The sequence below is a fragment of the Balaenoptera physalus genome (genome assembly GCF_965194825.1).
Source record: "Balaenoptera physalus genome assembly, chromosome: 3".
Lineage (NCBI taxonomy): Eukaryota > Metazoa > Chordata > Mammalia > Artiodactyla > Balaenopteridae > Balaenoptera > Balaenoptera physalus.
In genome coordinates, this window is record NC_138890.1 from 75,992,945 (window position 1) to 76,011,741 (window position 18,797).

At 39.2% G+C, this 18,797-nt stretch overlaps 1 protein-coding gene and 1 long non-coding RNA gene across 10 annotated transcripts in view; one reads left to right on the forward strand and one right to left on the reverse strand.

Annotated features, from left to right (window-relative positions):
• LOC309658894 overlaps positions 1–18,797 on the forward strand; it is a 202,582-nt gene that overhangs the window by 67,545 nt on the left and 116,240 nt on the right. The window lies entirely within an intron of this gene.
• Positions 1–18,797, reverse strand: part of SNX24 (sorting nexin 24) — a 172,987-nt gene that overhangs the window by 32,929 nt on the left and 121,261 nt on the right. The window contains exon 4 of one of the 9 annotated variants that reach the window (XM_082457932.1): positions 7,652–18,596. The exons of the other annotated variants lie outside the window; for them this stretch is intronic. Within the exon in view, the coding sequence (XP_082314058.1) occupies positions 18,369–18,596 (228 nt within the window). The 3' untranslated portion in view covers positions 7,652–18,368. Of the gene's footprint in view, positions 1–7,651; positions 18,597–18,797 lie in introns of those variants that run through there. 9 annotated transcript variants of the gene reach the window in all.

Below are 18,797 nucleotides of genomic sequence, written 5' to 3' on the forward strand. Positions count from 1 at the left end.
AGAATACTTTAAGAAGGAATGAAGGGAGGCAGGGAGGGAGGGAGGGAGGGAGGAAGGAGGGAAGGAAGGAAGGAAGGAAGGAAGGAAGGAAGGAAAGAAGGAAGGGGGGAAAGAAGGGGAGAAGGAAGGGGGGAAGGAAGGGAGGAAAGAACCAACCCTGATATTTTTATTTTTAACTTACTACTTTAAAAAAGTCCACAACATAAAGAATAGTCTATGAAAAATCAAAAAGCCATTAGATTCACACATACATTGCATTGTCTATAAAAAGCAAGAAAAGGACAAATACATGAAAAACTTGTCTGCCTAACACAGCAGGTGCCAAGAACACACATTACCAAATAGTAAAGAAATCAAGCATATAGGTAATGAGATGAGACTAAACAAATAAAAATGTAAGCTGATTATCCAGAAAAATATCCTACCAAATCACAGACAGTATCCCTACGGAAATGGAAAGTGTTTCATTAAACTTATTTTACAAAGGATTGTCCAAATCACTGTAAAGTGACCCAGAGGGAATAATTTAGCATTGGCTGGTGGACGAAAATACAATTCTACTTTAACTTTTTAATCACAAATTTTATGATCTTTTAACAGTTTTCTATTAAGAGCAATTAAAGGGAGATAGCAAAGATTTACAGTGATACTCTAGCAAGTTAAAATGACTATATACATTTTCAAGCAGATGTTTTATATTTTGAAGATCTTAGCAGTTTGAGGGTAGAACACTAACTTATTAAAAAAGAAGAAGACGAAAAAGCTGGAAGATGTGCCTCTGGTGTCTGAAGATAACATTTTTGGATTCACTTCTGCTCCCTGCCCATGGCTGTCCCTGGTACACAGCCTGCTGAGAAGCCAGACATCACTGGGGCTAGGCAGAGATACAGGAGAAACACAAGGGTACAAATACAACAGAGGGACCAATGCACAACCTGGACACCTTGTCAGGCCTACACACTAACCATACTAGTCTACCAGACCAACCATCCCAGGTTGTGGTCTACTCAACCACGCTTACCCCCAGCCTGGCCCAGCTATGCCCCAGGGAGGGATCCAGCGAGGCACCAGGGAGCACCTGACAGGCAAGCTCCTATTTTCTGCCAGCAAATCTTTTTCGTGTATGTTTCCCCAAGGCTCAGCTGGGTGTCATCACCTGGGGTTGGCCACTGATCAAGTGAACACTACACCTTATTATTATTTTTTTTTAATAGCTACTTTATTTATTTATTTTATTTTTGGCTGTCTTGGGTCTTCGTTTCGTGCGAGGGCTTTCTCTAGTTGCAGCAAGCGGGGGCCACTCTTCATCGCGGTGCGGGGGGTCACTCTTCATCGCGGTGCGCGGGCCTTTCACCATCGCGGCCCCTTCTGCTGCGGGGCACGCGCAGGCTCAGCAGTTGTGGCCCACGGGCCCAGTTGCTCCGCGGCATGTGGGATCCTCCCAGACCAGGGCTTGAACCCGTGTCCCCTGCACCAGCAGGCAGACTCCCAACCACTGCGCCACCAGGGAAGCCCCACTACACCTTATTATTTTATAGTTACGGAGAAATGGTAAATAGGTTGTTTCTGTTTACAAGAATTGTATGCACTTTTGAACATTTATTCACTTAAATTGTTTAAAATTAATCATAGGTAAGTTTCTTAGGTCCTCCGTGCTTATTCAAGGTCAATAATATTATCTACCTCAGAGGTTGTAGTCATGATGAAATAAGACTCATGCCTATAAAGAAATTGCTACAGTGCCTACTGTACTGTAAGTACCGAATACATATTATTTATTATTATGATTCTTAGTAGTAGCAGTAGTTTAAGATGAATAAAAATAATCTATCACAGAAGCTGAATAATTTAAAAAGCTGATTTAAAGAAAGTAAACATTTTCTTATATGGTTTTACTTGTGTCATTGTTAATTTTTTTTAAAAAGTTTATGCTTTGCATAAGATCCAACTCTTGTAACTTCCTGGCCTCGTAATGCATACACTAATGCACGCACACAGGCCAAAGTATCAGTTTTATGGAATTTTTACACAGAACTCCTTTAGTCAGATCTTTAAAGCACTATCTCTGTGGACCAATGAGGTCAGACATGACCTAGCTGTGCTATACAGAGCCCTTTGCAATGGTGCTGCCCCCCTATCAGTGAAACCTCCAAACCATTGATCTGGAGATTTCTCATTTCCATCAGCCCCCTCTGACTTTTCAGTGCTCCTTGACCAGCTTCAGATTCCATGATCGACCATCATAATTAGTTCCCTGAAATGCCTCCAACCCCGTCAGGCCCCCCTCTCTGTGTGCTCAGAATCCCTCAGTTCCGGCTGAATCCTGGCATCCCTTATCCATGCCTCAACCCCAGCTGTTAAACACCACAAGAAAACCACACAGTACAAAGAAACTGGTTTCACATTAAATTCAAGGTCTTATCTACAAAGTACTGTCTTGCTACTCTTCTCTAGAACAATGGTTCTCCAACTTTAGCCAGCAGCAGAATCACCTAGAGGGCCTGTTAAAACACAGATTGCTGGGTTCTGCCTCCCAAGTGTCTGATCCAGTAGGTCTGGTATGCGACCTTAGAAATTGCATTTCTGAAAAATTCCCAGGTTCCCAGGTGATGCTGACGCTGCTGGTCCAGGAACCACTCTTTGAGAACCACTGCTCTAGAGGAACCACCGTAATCCATTTCATACCTCCTCTTCTTCTCTCTGAATCTCCCTTACCCCTTCCTCCACCCTCCCCCTAAGCTGAGAAACAGTCTTCACACTTCAGTGAGAATACAGAAGCCACCAGACTTGATGTCCCTCATCTTCACCCCTACTCTATCTACATTACCCTTCCATCATCCTCTCTTCCTTCTTCTGCTATAGTGGAGGAAGTGCCACGCCTTCTCTCAGAGGCCAACTCCTCTAGTTATACTCTGGCTCTCAGCCCACCTCTTGACTTTCTCAAATATTTCTTTAGTTATAACCCTTATCTCCTCTGCCTATTCACTATCTAATTCCTTCTGTCCTTCCTTCCTTCCATCCATCTTTCTATCATCTCTGCTGAATCATTCCAATCAGCTTACAAATACGTTCTAGCATCTCACAGAACAAAATAAACAAATCGAAAAAATCTCTCAGAGAACATAGCTTACTTCTCTGCTTCTTTTCATGGCATACGTTCTCATGACTGTTCTACAGATGCTGTTTCCTTTTCTTATCTCCAGTTCATCCATTACTCAACCCTCTACAAAAATGGCTTTGGTTTCCACCATTTTCAGCCTGTCAAGGTCACAGATCTCTTCTGTGTTGCTAAATTCAATGGCCACTTTTGTCCTTAACATACTCAACTTCTGAGTAGCCAGCACTCAGCCAAACAACCCCTCTCCCACTTCCTGAAAGACTCTTTTCTTTGTTTTTGTAACCCTCCGGTTTCCTCCTATCTTGTTTTCACTCTCCTTTGTTACCTCTTCCTTTTCCACCTGACCTCAAAATGTTGGGATTTTTCAAGGCTTAGCCAGTGCCCTCTTGTCTCCCCAGTCTTATCTGAATGTACCAACCGCCATGGGTTTTAAAACCTTTATGCTGATGAGATGCATATTCATATCTCCAGGCTGGAACTTTCTTCTGGGTTCCAGACTCATAGAACTAAATACCTATTTAACATCTCCACTTGAGCTTCTTAAAGATATCTTCAATTCAAAATGTGCAAAGCAGAAATTACTGTTTCCTTAAAAAAAAAACAAAACAAACCTGCCATCCCCTTCTCCACCACCTTCTTCACCTCAGCAAATGAGAGCACCAGCCACCCAGCTGCCAAAGCAGAAACTTCCTTCCCTTCACCTTCCACATTCAGCCTATCATCCGCGTCACCTGGAGCTCCTCCTCCACTCGCTCATAAAGCTAGAGCCGGAGCGGTCTTCAGAGCCACCGATGGGCCTATGCCCCTTGCCACAGCCTCTACATCTGCTGTTCCCTTAGTCTTCTTCTCATACTCGACATGGTTAACTTTCCTCAGTCTTAGGTCTTGGTCTAAATGTTACCTCAGAGGTGCCTTCCCTGACCACTCAAACTCAAGCACTTGCTCTCACTCCCAGATCATCTTTTTCTTGCTCCCTTATTTTTTGTTTCCCTTATAGCGCTTGCAATTATTTTACTTATAAGTTTATTGGTTTTTGTCCCCTCAACTCCAGCTCCAAGATGGCAGGACTGAGCCTGCTTTATTCACCCTTTACCTCTGCATCCAAAACAGTGTTTTGAATGCATGAGGGTTATTCCAGAGGCAGAACCCAACACAGGCAAATACTGAGGAGGCAAATTTTGGCTTAATATAAAGAGAAACTTTGTAACTGAAGTCTCTGATGGAAGGTTATACTTTGGGAGATAACAAGTACCACCTCAGCAAATACTTTACCAAAAGTAGTTGAGGCCCAGCTGCTACAGAATGTTGTAGCAAGAATTTATAGATAGTCAGGAAATTAAGCAAGGTATTTGCTAAGAAAAGCAGTAATATTGGGGCTTCCCTGGTGGCACAGTGAAGAATCCGCCTGCCAATGCAGGGGATGCGGGTTCGAGTCCTGGTCCGGGAAGATCCCACATGTCGTGGAGCAACTAAGCCTGTGCGCCACAACTACTGAGCCTGTGCTCTAGTGCCTGTGAGCCACAACTACTGAGCCTGCGCACCTAGAGCCCGTGCTCTGCAACAAGAGAAGCCATCGCAATGAGAAGCCCGCGCACGGCAACGAAGAGTAGCCTCCGCTCGCCGCAACTAGAGAAAGCCCGTGTGCAGCAACGAAGACCCAACACAGCCAAAAATAAAAATTAATTAATTAATTAATATTTAAAAACACAGTAATATCTGATATCAGCATAATATTTTATGGCTTGCTAAATGGCCCCACATACACTGGGTCACTTAATTCTCATCACCACCTTTGAGGTAGATAAGATCAAGGGCATTTTATGGGAAAACTAATTCTGTGATGTTAAATGACTAGCTGTTAATAACACCAAGCCCAGATCCTCTAAGGTGGAGAGTCTGTCCCTTGAGGTAGGTGAGTTGAGCATCCAGGCCTTGTACTGGTTCCAAGTTGCACTGTCTCCCTAAAGGGTACTTGCAGTTCCTTCTTTAATAACCTTCTGGTCCTTCAAGGGTGAGCTGCTCCCCTCTCACCCTCTGGTAAGAAGGGGGCCCACAGCCCCTCCCTTAAGCTCTGGAGCTCAGCCAGGGTGTGGCTGAATGTATCAGCAAGACTCAACCAAGGTGGATGACAGAGGGAAATAAACAAAGAGGGTCATGAGACTAGTGGCTTACAAATCACCAACAAATTAAGCAATTGCTCACCTAAGTCTTAGGGAAAATAAACCAAATGGAATCGTGATGCTGCCATTTGTTGTCAGACTTATCCTGCTACTCAAATGAGACCCTTTTCAACCTCTTTATTACAGCTCATAAAGCTGAACATCAATAAGGATAAAAAGAGAAACTGGAAATAGCCTTGTTCAGTACACTTTTTTTTTTTTTTTTTTTTTTAATTTATGGCTGTGTTGGGTCTTCGTTGCTGTGCGAGGGCTTTCTCTAGTTGCGGCAAGTGGGGGCGACTCTTCATCGCAGTGCGCAGGCCTCTCACTATCGCGGCCTCTCTTGTTGAGGAGCACAGGCTCCAGACGCGCAGGCTCAGTAATTGTGGCTCACGGGCCCAGCTGCTCCACGGCATGTGGGATCTTCCGGGACCAGGGCTTGAACCCGTGTCCCCTGCATTGGCAGGCGGACTCCCAACCACTGCGCCACCAGGGAAGCCCTCAGTACACTTTTTAATGGGAAAATGTAAGTTGAAAATTAACAAGCTTAATTTGTCTTTAATTTTTAAATCTTATTATCATAAGAAATACTAAAAACTATTGTTAAAATTTCAAATGTTTTCTAATTTTTTTTGTACTCAGCCCATCATGTCTTCATTTTGAGAAGAGGAAAATAGCTACCTGCTACAGCAATTTCGTCTTGAGCACAATTTTGCAACCAGAAAATAACTGAGCGAGACAGCAAAGAGGACTCTTAAAACATGCCCCTGAGTAACGAATGACACAGTGAGAAGGAGCGTCCCAACTGTGAGAACTTTTCTTGTTTTGTCTCACTGATATTTTCTTATGAGGGTTTTTGGGTCAGAGTAAACTCCTGAGGACTGATCTGACATTCCCTTTGAAACTAATTACATTAAACAGCAGGTGCCCACTTCAAGACTGAGCAGGAGAATGCAAGACATTCAGGGAATCCAGTGCACTTCAGGTTAATGTTCTCATCTTTTAGGAGCTTCTTTAAGCTCAGATATCCCCAGCTCCACTAACAGTGTCATTTGTGCAGAGATAAAAGAAGGATCAATCTGATAAATCGGGGGGAAAAAATGAAAAAAAATGCAATTTTTTTGCTGTACGGTAGCTGATCTTAGAATACACTCTGAAATGTTTAAGTGCTTAAAAACTAATTGACTAATTATATTTTCAGGGAAAAACTCCCTTTCTAGTTGAGACTTGCAACAGATTGCTGCTATGATCATACACGTGTAAGGCGGGAACAGGCTGCAGAGAGAAGGGTGATGGATCTGTATCTGTGTTTGAACTGAACTTTCCACCAGTAAACCCAGTGTTGATAGAATAGGCATTTCTTCACTAATTAATGCAAAGAGGGATACTCTGGAAAAAACACGGATGCTGATGCTATACCAAACCAATGGATCTCAATGATTTTTCAGTGGCCTTCTGTTATTAATTTGATGAATGACTACCACAATTAATAAGAAATTCTAGCAAACCCCAAAGTATACCTTTTCAAGTATACCTACTTCACTATAAATAAAAACAGAAGCAATACAATCATAGTTTTAAAATAATTGCGCATTACTTTGCTGCTTGTATTTGAAGGATCTTGATGAAGTCTGAGTGACCAGTCATGCTAATGCTGTAAGCTAACTCCTGATCTTGGCCTGAAAGTCTGTTCTGATCAATGACTCAAATGAATTTGACTTTGAGATGAACAGACTCTAAGGAAAATTGTTTATATTTTATGTATATGGTATAGGGTAGAGCCAAACATTCAACAGTGCTTAAAAATCACAGGTTCTAATTGCCTTAAGGCAGGCAAAGAACAAAAGAGAAGAAAAACTGTAAGATGCCCTTTAGTTACATAGAAGTCAATAAGACATGCAAAATTTAAGTAATATTTAAGAGAAAAAAAATAAAGGAATGGAATTTAAAGAACAATCAAAATACAACCTAAATTATTGCACTTGCAAACAACAACGTCAGGAAAGTTCACTTGAATTCCTTATTATGAGTAGACATGTGGGCTTCCCTGGTGGCACGGTGGTTAAGAATCCACCTGCCAATGCAGGGAACACGGGTCCTGGTCCTGGGAAGATCCGACATGCTGCGGAGCAACTAAGCCCGTGTGCCGCAACTACTGAAGCCCGCGCGCCTAGAGCCCGTGCTCCGCAACAAGAGAAGCCACCACAATGAGAAGCCCGCGCACTGCAACGGAGAGTAGCCCCCGCTCACCGCAACTAAGGAAAGCCCGCGGGCAGCAACGAAGAACCAATGCAGCCAAAATAAAATAAAATAAATAAATAAATAAATAAATAAATAAATAAATAAATAAATAAATAAATAAATAAATAAAAAGAGTAGACATGAATTTCATTTACTTCCATCTCTGGGACTAATTGAATAATTATTCTTTTAAGTATTGAGAAGAAAATATTACTCACTGAAAATAGAACCTTCTTTTATTCTAATTTCCTCAATTTCTTAGTAAAGCTGACAGGCAAGATTTGGAAGTAAATATTCAAAATTTTATTTTATTTTATCAATAACTAGTGATATCTTGTATCATTATTAGCACTACTACTACTATTACTAAATGTGCTTTAAAAAAAGAGTTAATAGTTTTCAAAATGGATATACCTAATGAATAGGTATATACTTAACGTATTGTCCATTGTAGATAATACAGGAAACTCCCCTGTGGAAAAATTTAAATTTTGTTATTCTTACTTTCAAATTTAATGTCAGTTTTTATTCTACTAAAATGCTTATTGAAAGTTAAGTAACTTCTCTGAACTATCCACATAACAAACCAAATTGATCCCTTTAGTATTTGTGTATTTTGTATACATATCTTCTAAACACAAATACTACTTTGTAGTTATTTGTTTAGATACTGAATGGCCAAACCAAATTCCTCAAAGGCAAGGGTTAGGTGTAAATAATTTGCTCTGTGCTAGGCAGCTCACACAGTAGATGCTCAATAAATATCTATTGAACATTGACATCTTTTTCTCAGCTGTTGACAGTACGCTATGTATTCTGATAACTACAAAACCCATTCCATGAGAAATGCTTTTGTTATCAGTTATCATTTTAGATGACCCATAGGTCTTTTTTTCCAGTAGCAAAATAATTAAGTTGCCTATAAATGTAAAGTTTTGTAATACATAAAGCAGTTTAATTTTCTGCAAAATACTACTTTTTACATGCTAAATGGAATACAATCAAACGTGCTAAAAGAACTGTTCAAAAGAAAGGAGACTGCAGTCTTCAGCAGGTGAATAAGTAGCAGTGGGATCTACACAACACCTCCTTCAGTTCAATTCTATCACATGTAGGAGCACTGGAGGGGCTTGAAATGCAGCAGGTGCTTGACAGTGTAAGTACCCCCTCTCTTTCCAGCAGCATTCGCTCCTATCGGGGAGTCAGGGATGAAATTAGTACAGAAGAGGTTTCTATTATCCACCAGCCATTCTTCCCTGGAAAACAAATGTGTGCACCAAAGAGAATGAGTTTAATTACTGCCTTCCTGCCTTTCCTTTTGCCCACTTCCTACCTTCTATTTTTGTTCTTTTGACTGTCTGGTGGTCCAAAAGCCACATTTTAAGACACAGTTATCTGGAAGCAACCTAAGTGTCCATCAACAGATGAATGGATAAAGAAGATGTGGCACATATATACAATGGAATATTACTCAGCCATAAAAAGAAGCGAAATTGAGTTATTTGTAGTGAGGTGGATGGACCTAGAGTCTGTCATACAGAGTGAAGTAAGTCGGGAAGAGAAAAACAAATACCGTATGCTAACGCATATATATGGAATCTAAAAAAAAAAAAAAAAAGGTTCTGAAGAACCTAGGAGCAAGACAGGAATAAAGATGCAGACGTAGAGAATGGACTTGAGGACACGGGGAGGGGGAAGGGTAAGCTGGGACAAAGTGAGAGAGTGGCATTGATACATATACACTACCAAATGTAAAATAGATAGCTAGTGGGAAGCAGCTGCATAGCACAGGGAGATCAGCTCTGTGCTTTGTGACCACCTAGAGGGGTGGGATAGGGAGGGTGGGAGGGAGATGCAAAAGGGAGGGGATATGGGGATATATGTATACATATAGCTGATTCACTTTGTTATAAAGCAGAAACTAACACACCATTGTAAAGCAATTATACTCCAATAAAGATGTTAAAAAAAAAAAAAAGATAGAGTTATCACCTTTCAAGATGATCTACATTGCAAGGATGAGTCACCTTCTAAACCTGAAGCACACTAATGAGATTCAAAGACTAACGAATAAGAAAAGGGAGGTACCACCAATTGTTAACATGTATTTGCTTTCTCAAGTTTATAATAAGAGTTGCTCAAAATGCGTAGGCAAAAAAGTAGATTCTGTGGGCATGAGGAAAATTTTGGGTGTGATAGAAATGTTCTAAAACTGGATTGTGCTAAATGTTCTAAAACTGGATTGTGCTATTATAACTCTATAAATTTAATAAAAATGATTGTACACTTATGGTATTTCATGGTATGTAGTTTATACCTCAGTAAAGCTATTAAAAAGCATATCTCTTCTGTCTTTTCACTCTCCTGTAGTTGACCTTCAAGAGTCTGTCAGTTGATTTGGCTAAATAAATACTGTAAGATGCTGACGAAGTTTTTCCTGGGTCAGCAAAAAGATTGTTAAATACGGCTGATACTTGGTGTTAGATGTTGCCAAGAGAATGGAATAGGGGGATTTTTTTTTTTCTAATGAAAAACTAATTAAACATACCACTTTTTGTATACACAATTTTATGTCAGGTAGAAATAGTAATTACCTGCTAAAAACATATTAAATTGGCCCAGATTACATGCCTTGCCTGAATCAGGACAAGTTCAAAATGAGGCATTTTAAGTGGATTTCAATAACTACAACTAACTAACTGAGCCCATCAATCCTAACCTTGGGTTAGGATCTAAGCAAGATGATCCTAATCATCTTGCTTAAATTTTTTTCACCATGGACACATTGCCACGCAAATGTTGTGCTGGTAACTTGGTTTTGAAGCATTCTAGTATCTCTCCTACAGTATCATCTACACCTTCAGCTTGCTGATTACCTTTTGGCTTCACAAACACAGCTCTCGTTTGTTTGAGACAAGGCATGAGCACTGCCAAAATCAGAGGCCCTGGCCTGGCTCTCCTTTCCCAGACGTGTCCTGCTCCCCGCCACACTCTCTTTTCAACTTTCTTTTGAGTTTGACAACCCTGATGCCAACTAGTCTTCTCTCCCTACCTTGGAAATGAGATCTCGTATTTCACAGAAGAAGCACGGAGTAGGTATTCTCTGCATCACGCTAGACATCGGAAGCGACACAGAGGACGTAAAACGTGGTGGTGACCAATAAGGGCACAAAAGCCACTCAACATGCCAGCATTTCCAGCATGCCTTCTTTCACCTTAAAGCCCTCTGCCCTCCAAGCTTGTCTCTTGTGTGAAAGGTTTGAGCAATTAGTTGGGTTTTCTGGTATTAGAAGAAGAGAAGAAAAAGAAATGTGAAGGCAACTGCTTTTTGTTAAATTTACCTCCCAAACTTTTATCACCAGGGTAGGAGTAGAAGGAGGGAAGAGATAGAGCTAACATTTACTCAGGACCAATAGAAGTGAACTTGCCCCTCTCCCCACAAAGAAGGAACATAGCTTATAATAAAACATTTCCATTATAAAGAATAACAGTTATTGAAAAGCATATGAAAATGCTTTCAGAACAATCATTTGTAATAACAGTTTATTTACAAGAAAGAACCCAGTAAAGTCTGCAAAGTTCTGCTATTATGGGCAAGCAGATTCATTATAAATTCTTGTTAAGAATATTTTACTCATATTTAAAATTATAAATTGCAAGAAATATTAAGTTATTTAGCTAAGCTTGACTAATATGTGTATTACTGAATAATAAATACATGTTTTATTATGTAAATATATCTACTATTTGTTCATATTGTTTTTGACAAGTGGTTTTCAGTATTTCATGAGTCTGGAAGGGAAAAAAAAAAAAGCCACAATTGGTAGGTCAGCCTATCCTTCGTTTTTGAGATGTAAAATCATTGTTGGACACAGCTTCAAGGAAAATATTTATAAATTCAACATCTGTAACCACCTATTATGGAAAGACATTTTAAAACCAAATGTAATTGCTGACAAAGGATATGGGTGGACTGTTGTATAAATGGAGATCACACAACTTGTAAATAAGGAGGCTGTCAGCACAACTTTTGTGTACATTTATGTTAAGGCCAGAAGGCTCAGCAGTGGACATTACATGTACATCTGAAGATTATATAATGCTACCCTAAAGGTAGGAGGAAAATTTTTATCTAGCTTTCTTTAAATATAATATGTTTAAAATTAGTATTCTGTGATTATTACTCTATTTGTTATTCATTGGAGACATCTGCATAAGTGATGACCACAAATGTTCTTTCTTTAAAAGCATCAGCACACATCTGATTACATTAATTCAAGTTTCCATTTTAGTAGATATTCATGGTTTCCAAATAAGATTTTTTTTCCTTAGGATTTTAGGGAAGGTGAGTCAGTCCTTCTTGGCTGCCATTCTGGTCCCCAAATCTACACCCCTTCTCACAATGCAGTGGGCATGCAGGATTGCAGGCTGCTTCTTAACTATGGAAGCAAATCAATAGCAGCTGAATGCCATCTGCTTCGGGCCGCAGAACAGAACCAAAGTGTAAGCCATGCATCTTCCCTTATTGAAAGGTTATTTTATGCAAGTAAACAATTCATCGTCTTCTTGCACGCTTGATGCTCATTTACCACTTTGATCAATAAAATATGCAAAACAACAAAAAAATGGAATCCTAAGAGTAGTTCTGATGCCAGCGTGATGGTTAATCAATACCCGGCCTCTGTTCCCCAGGGCAAGTGTGAGCGCACTCTTATTGTAACCTGTGAAATCCAGAGTGGCCGACGTGGCAGAAAAGACTGTTTTTAGAAGGGAGGTACATTACGTTTACCCTGCAGGTTAAAAAGGAGAACACATTCTCACTGAATTAAATCCAAACACTAACATCAACAGGCTTGAATGTTACTGATTCAGGCCAGTACTTCTCAAAGCTCAAGAAAAAGTAATTTTGGTTTATATGCCTTTTAGAATCTCACAGACAGATATTGGATGAGATCCCTGACACGGACCTTTGGACAGCAACCCTTTCTAAGCTCTGTCTTATTAAGTCCTGGTTTTCAATGTATTCATGTTTCAGGTGAACTCAGTTTTTCTTCTAAAAACAAACTGCTGTGGGAATTTCTTGTGCACAGTGTTTCTTTTAGTCATACCACAAGCTGCCTTATTATAGTAAACCTCTTGACAATTGATTCAGGCAGAATACTTTTCTCCCAACAAAGAAAACTATATCATCTCACAGATGCTACTGTATAAAAAAGCCCTCAATTCAAGACTGTTTCCTAGCAAAATACAAAGCACTAAAAAAATGGATTTTTTTCCATTCTGACCAGCTCTCTTCAGCTGAATTGTGAATTTAAGCACAGCACAAGAATTTTTTTTTAAAGATAAATTAGATACCTTTCTAGAAAGTCTAAAATACAGTTTAATAGAAAGAAAAACCTTGCCCTGTGAAATAAGAAGTGCCCCAACAAGGTGGTTTTTTTTTTAAAGCATATTTTCAGATTACTATAAAAGTGACAACAGTTACCTATTAATCAAATAGTTTTAGTTTTCTAGATAACTATTACAAGTTTAAAACCCTAACCTTTTTGCTCCTTACCCTGATCTACTAAATTCCTCACACTTATACATACCTCTCCGGTCATTAGATATAATTAGTGTTATCCAATAAACATATTTTGTCCTATTTTCTCATATTTACCTAAGTGCACTGTTAAAGATCTTAATGATATATGGGGGAAATGAGTAATGCTATTTAATACATAGAAGGAAAGAAAATAAATTTTAAAGTCTTAATGGGATATCTTCAGTATGAAGAAAAAAAAAGAAAAATCCTACCAAATTTCTATCAGTATATGTTTGTAGTAATTTCACATCAAACAGTATCATAAGTACTTTTCTTTACAAAGTATTTAGCTGAGACTAAAATTTTCTCAAAGTTCTCCTTTATGAAACAAGCTAAATTACATAGCATTGACTGTGGGAAGTAATTTCCTTGTGATATTCCTAGCTTCATACAATAGAACTCTCTATTTCTAGCTATTTAAGATCATCATTCTAGAACTGTATTTAATTCATCTACTCAGCTTTTTTAAAACACTACATATACATAAAAATTTAAATATGTATTTAAATCAAATAACTGTGATAAAATTAATAACAACAGCATGACTACAGAAGTGCAGTAGCTTTGAGTCAATGACCCAACCAGCGGCAAGGGTATAATTTAAAGGCAGAAATTTCCAGTGCATGCACCGTTAGCCACAGTGAACCTGTTACTGCTCTAAAGGGAATTGTTTGCCTCTTATTAGATTTTCTACAGCACAGCCATAAGTGATAAATGTACTGCTGTACTCACTGTCAAGTTAATCAATGCTGCCAAAGTTTTGTTGACTTAACAGTAATCCATAAAGTGAGCAGCATTTTCTCCATCCCTATGACATCTCAGTCCGCAGAAGGTTTACGAATCCAAAAGTAGCTTCACGTGAGAAAGAACTGCGGTGGGGGTATTGGAGCAAAAGAGGGTTGATAGGGTAGACGGATTGGGTGATTTTCAAAATTAGCAGGTATTATGAATCCCCTCTTCTGATTAAAAAAAAAAAGCATTTAAGATCACCTCCACACACACACAAAATTCACTTTTGTTGTTTACAATCCTAATAAATGAATAACTCTCCTGATGAAAGATGATTCCTTCCACAACCCCGCTTCTCACCTCAAAGCAAAACGCATGAACAAATAAGAAAACACCCAAACCTTCAAGAATCACAAAGCAAACTAGCCATTTCTAGTGCATGGTCTTAGTCTGTCTACAGTTCAATGCACGGATCAAATCCAGTACAGGGCACCAGTAATAAGAATGGTGATGTGGAAAAAAAAAAAAAAACCCAAATTTTGCTTCACTGTAAATCTGAGCACATGAAAGACGTGACCATTAGAACTGAGAAAAGAAAGGAAACAACAGGAGAGGAAAAGCTGCCCTGCAAACAAACCGCTGCCATGCTTTCACAAGCAATTACAGACATATGAAATATGAATTGCAATTGATTTTTCTTCCTGGGGTCACTATGCTCCATTTTTTACGCACTCGAGGCATTTATTTGGGCAGCAAACTGACAAGTTTTGTAGAATGACCTGAGTAGTGTAATCTTTGCTCAGTCCCGGGTACTTCATTGTGGCTTCTCATCCTTGACACTTGTCCCTCCCAAAAATTTACTGGCAAGGGATTCCTCGATAAAGACACGGAACAATGCAATTACCGGCATAAAGGGCTGGCAGAAACTGACCAGGAGATTCTTAGCAACCTTTCGTGTGCCAATGAAAAATAAATAGCATCAATCTGGAAAAGTGACTGTCATCCTTACACTTCTACAGCAAATTTTCTTATTTGGCTGGTGATAATACTGCAGGATTACTAAACTCATGTGATTTGTCTTGCCAAAAAAAAGAATAACAATAAAAAATTGTGGTTATGAGAATAAATAACACAGATTTCTTATACTTTAAAAAGGCTTTTAAAAACTTCAACCATAAAAAAAAAGGTCTTTTATTTGCTTGTTTTCTATAACTCTGATTATAAGATTTTCCGGTATTCTGGTCTTCACAGAGCTCTAAATTGTGAATGTTACTGATCATAAGAAAAAGCATTACTTGAAAATTTTTTTGTCTCTGGAGAACTTCCCCTCTTCCTTCCTTTCTCCCTCCCTCCCTCCCTCTTTCTCTCTTTCTCCCTTTCTCTCTTTCTTTCTGTATCAGTCCATAGGTCCTGGACATCTTTTCCTATCTGTATATATAGAATTACAGTATTCTTTTGAACTGCTATTGAGTATTTTGTATAGCCTTCCACTGTATGGATATTCTAATACTTTTAACCAATTCAACTCTTATTGGGAAACTTTTGTAATTATATTGAAATGAAATAAATGCCTTACATACAGCATAGCCCAATTATGCAAGAATAATTGTTGGATAAATTCAGAAACGAAATTGCCAAATTGTTTTTCCAAAATGTTGCCACAATTGGTAGATGCCTTAAAGGTATGTGAGAATGTTTACTCCTTACCAACAATGAGTATAAACGTTTGTTTTAACAGTATAAATGTTTGTTTTAAATGTTTGTTTTAAATGTTTGTTTAACTTATAGATCTTTGCAGATCTATAAGTAAATATGTTATCTCATTTTAATATACTATTCTCTGATTAATAATAAAGTTTTTCTTTTTTTACTGACCATCTGTAATTATCTTTTAATGAATGAATTCTGCCCATTTTCCTATTTGATTGTTTTCGCCCTAGTGACTTATAAAAGCACTTTGCATATGTTGGGAATTAGACCTTTGTCGTATATATTGTACATTTTTTTAGTCTATTTGTCTTATGATTTGAATTTGTGCTGACTTTTTGCTGAATAGAATTTTTAAATTTCATGTAGCCAAATATTAAATGTTGCACATAACAAATAATACAAAAATACCACTATCAACTCAGAGAATATCATGCAATGAAATAGTGCATAATCAAAGTCAGTATTCCTTATATTTGAATCTAATATTCTATCCCAAACTATCAGAGAGGGACAAAAATAACAAAAGGAAGAATTAGAATAACATCAAATACCATTAAAACCAAACTATCTATCTGGCAGTCCTGAAGTAGCATTCAGGGTGGGCTGAGCTAAAGTTAGGAGATGCTGGGGGAGGCCAGATGGGTGGCATGCAGGACTGGTAACCGGGTATGGAGAAATAAAGTTAGTACCCTAAGAGCTGTAACAGAAGGTAAAATGGGATGGGATAACAGTCAACTAAAGTGCATTAGGGTTTGAGAATATTATATCTGGGTGTGGAGAACTGAGAAAGGACCCATAAACAGGAGGTACTGGAAATGAGCTTTGTGGGATGTGTTGGTAAACAGAGATGAGAAAAGGGGGTGTACCAGGTGCAGGGTACGGTAAACACAAGAGCCAAGACAAGGGGCAGTTAGTAGGCTAGTGTGGCTGGCACGTAAGCTCCATGCAGAGTAAGGCTGCAATTCTGAACACCTGGTGTAAGAACATCACAATTTAGTAGCTGACAAGGAGCCATGAAATAATTTCTTGGTAGGTGGGTATCATGATCAGAGATGAAGCTGAGAAGAAATATTGACCCAGAAACTACGCAGAGTAGTCAGAGCTCCTGAGGAAACTACCATGACGATCTTGGAGAAAAGGAGCAAATCACACCTCTGACTGATCACGAATAGCTTCCAGGACACAGTCCTGGGACTGCTTTTAGTGAAAGGGTGATTTCATAAAGGAACCTAAGAATGGCCCAGATTTTTCCAACACAGTATGAGAGGCTCTGTGGAGAAAGTCTCCAACAGCGGGATGACAAGGCAAAGAACATAACACCTGAAATAAGCTCAAGAGCATCCTGGGCATGATGCTGCTGAATTCGGTTGTGCGTGCGGAATGTAAGGAAGGTGAGTCTCCTATCACGAATGGTTTGAAATCGTAACAGAGACAGATGATCAGAGCTCCAACATCCTATCCTCTGTTCAGATGTTGTGACCCTATCCTCCTACCCAGGTGGATGAGGGAGAAAACGGGGAGAATTCAATTTATTGGTGTGCCTGCTGCCTAAAAGGCACTCTGGGACAAGAGGCCACGACTAGCCTTCTCGAATCACTACGAGGGGTGGGAAACACAGGAAACGGGATAAAAGCCACAATTCCCCACCGAGGAAGAAAGCATCCCCTGTGGAAAAACTCATTCTGTAAATCAGAACAAGATAAAGTAGAGAACGCAAAGCCACAGAATGTTTTAAAAACTTTCAGACTTTCTTTAGACCTTGATTCCAACCATCAGAACCACAATTCCCTCGGCTTCAGGTGTGTGGAGGTGAGCCTCTTCATCCAGCCTGAAAACTGCCCACCATTTACACCCCACAAGCAAAATGGGAGTTTGCCAAATTCTGCATTGAGAAAGGCCTTTTAAAATAAATAATTTTAGAAATAGAGCGCTTTATCTAATACACCAGAAGGAAGTACCGCAGGAAGAATATTTTAAAAAAAGTTCTAAACACATTTTACGTACTTAAAACACACTGGCATGAATGGAACAGGGGCTTCCAGTGACATGGAGCAGTGCCTTAGGGCAATGCCTCCCGAACATTTTTCATCGTACACGTCTCAAAGGATAAAGGGCTGAGGCCCCACCCTAAAAAATACTTATTTAATTATACATGATGTAAAGGTACTACAGTATTAATTATGTACTATTTAAAACATACACAAAGGAAATTTTAAAGTAATATAAAGATGAACTAATATTTAAAACAGATTTTCCTTTGTTGTATTTATTAATGATACAAAGAACATTTCTGTTCTTATTAAAAATTCCAGATAATGGTATTTCAACATGAGAGTAACGTGATTGACTATGCTCTCTTAGGTTGGAACACAGTGATTTTTCCCCGTTGTGTTCAAGAGTGACTGAAAATTCTATTTCATAATATTTGGTTTTAATGACTGCTATTGTAGAAAACAGTATCTCAGAAAGACAAATAGATCCAACAGCTGTACTTACTGAATCCTAACACTAATTTTTCCAATTCCATTCTCCAATAACACAAAGATTTTTCAATGAAATGTGGCCAGGAAATCTTTCCTGATGTCACACAGTTGTTCTTACAGAACAACTGGAAAATGCTGCGTTTAGAAAAAATCTGGGTCCAAGACCCACTGAAACTCTTCTTGTGAAAGATTTTGAACAGGTTAGAAAATGCCGTTTCCAAGTTTTAAGGGAGCTAGAGAGAATTTCAGGTTATACACATTAATTCTGGCAACAAAATCCCACAATGACAGAAAAGTTTTCAAACATCCAATTTTATTGTGTTCCCTCCCAGGCTTGTGTTCTTTCAAAAGCCACCCTCCTTCCCACCTGGTGTTCCAAGGGCCTGCTGTCTGAAGCGCCAGGTTAAGGGAGGGCTGCAGAGCTTGCAGCAACAGAAGCAGCGCTGGCGCCCGTGCTGCCATCTTCCTGCTGTTCGCCATGCACCTGGGCTAGCATTTTCTAGCTTTGTCTTCAATCTGTGGTTTCTTTCCAGGGCTCTCATTAAGCTACTTGAGTCTTCTGTGAGATTTAGCTGAAAGTAGGTAATATACCCCATAAATCCACCTAATCGGGCACTGCAAACTGCAACAGACTAGAATGTTCAAGCAAGCGAGGGCACCAGAGTCAGGCGTCTGGTTGTGGACCCCAGGCTGACTGATGTTTGGACTCACAAGAGGGCCAGTTATCGGTCTGTACAGCACTTTTTTTTTTTTTTTTCTTGGCTGCGCTGCAT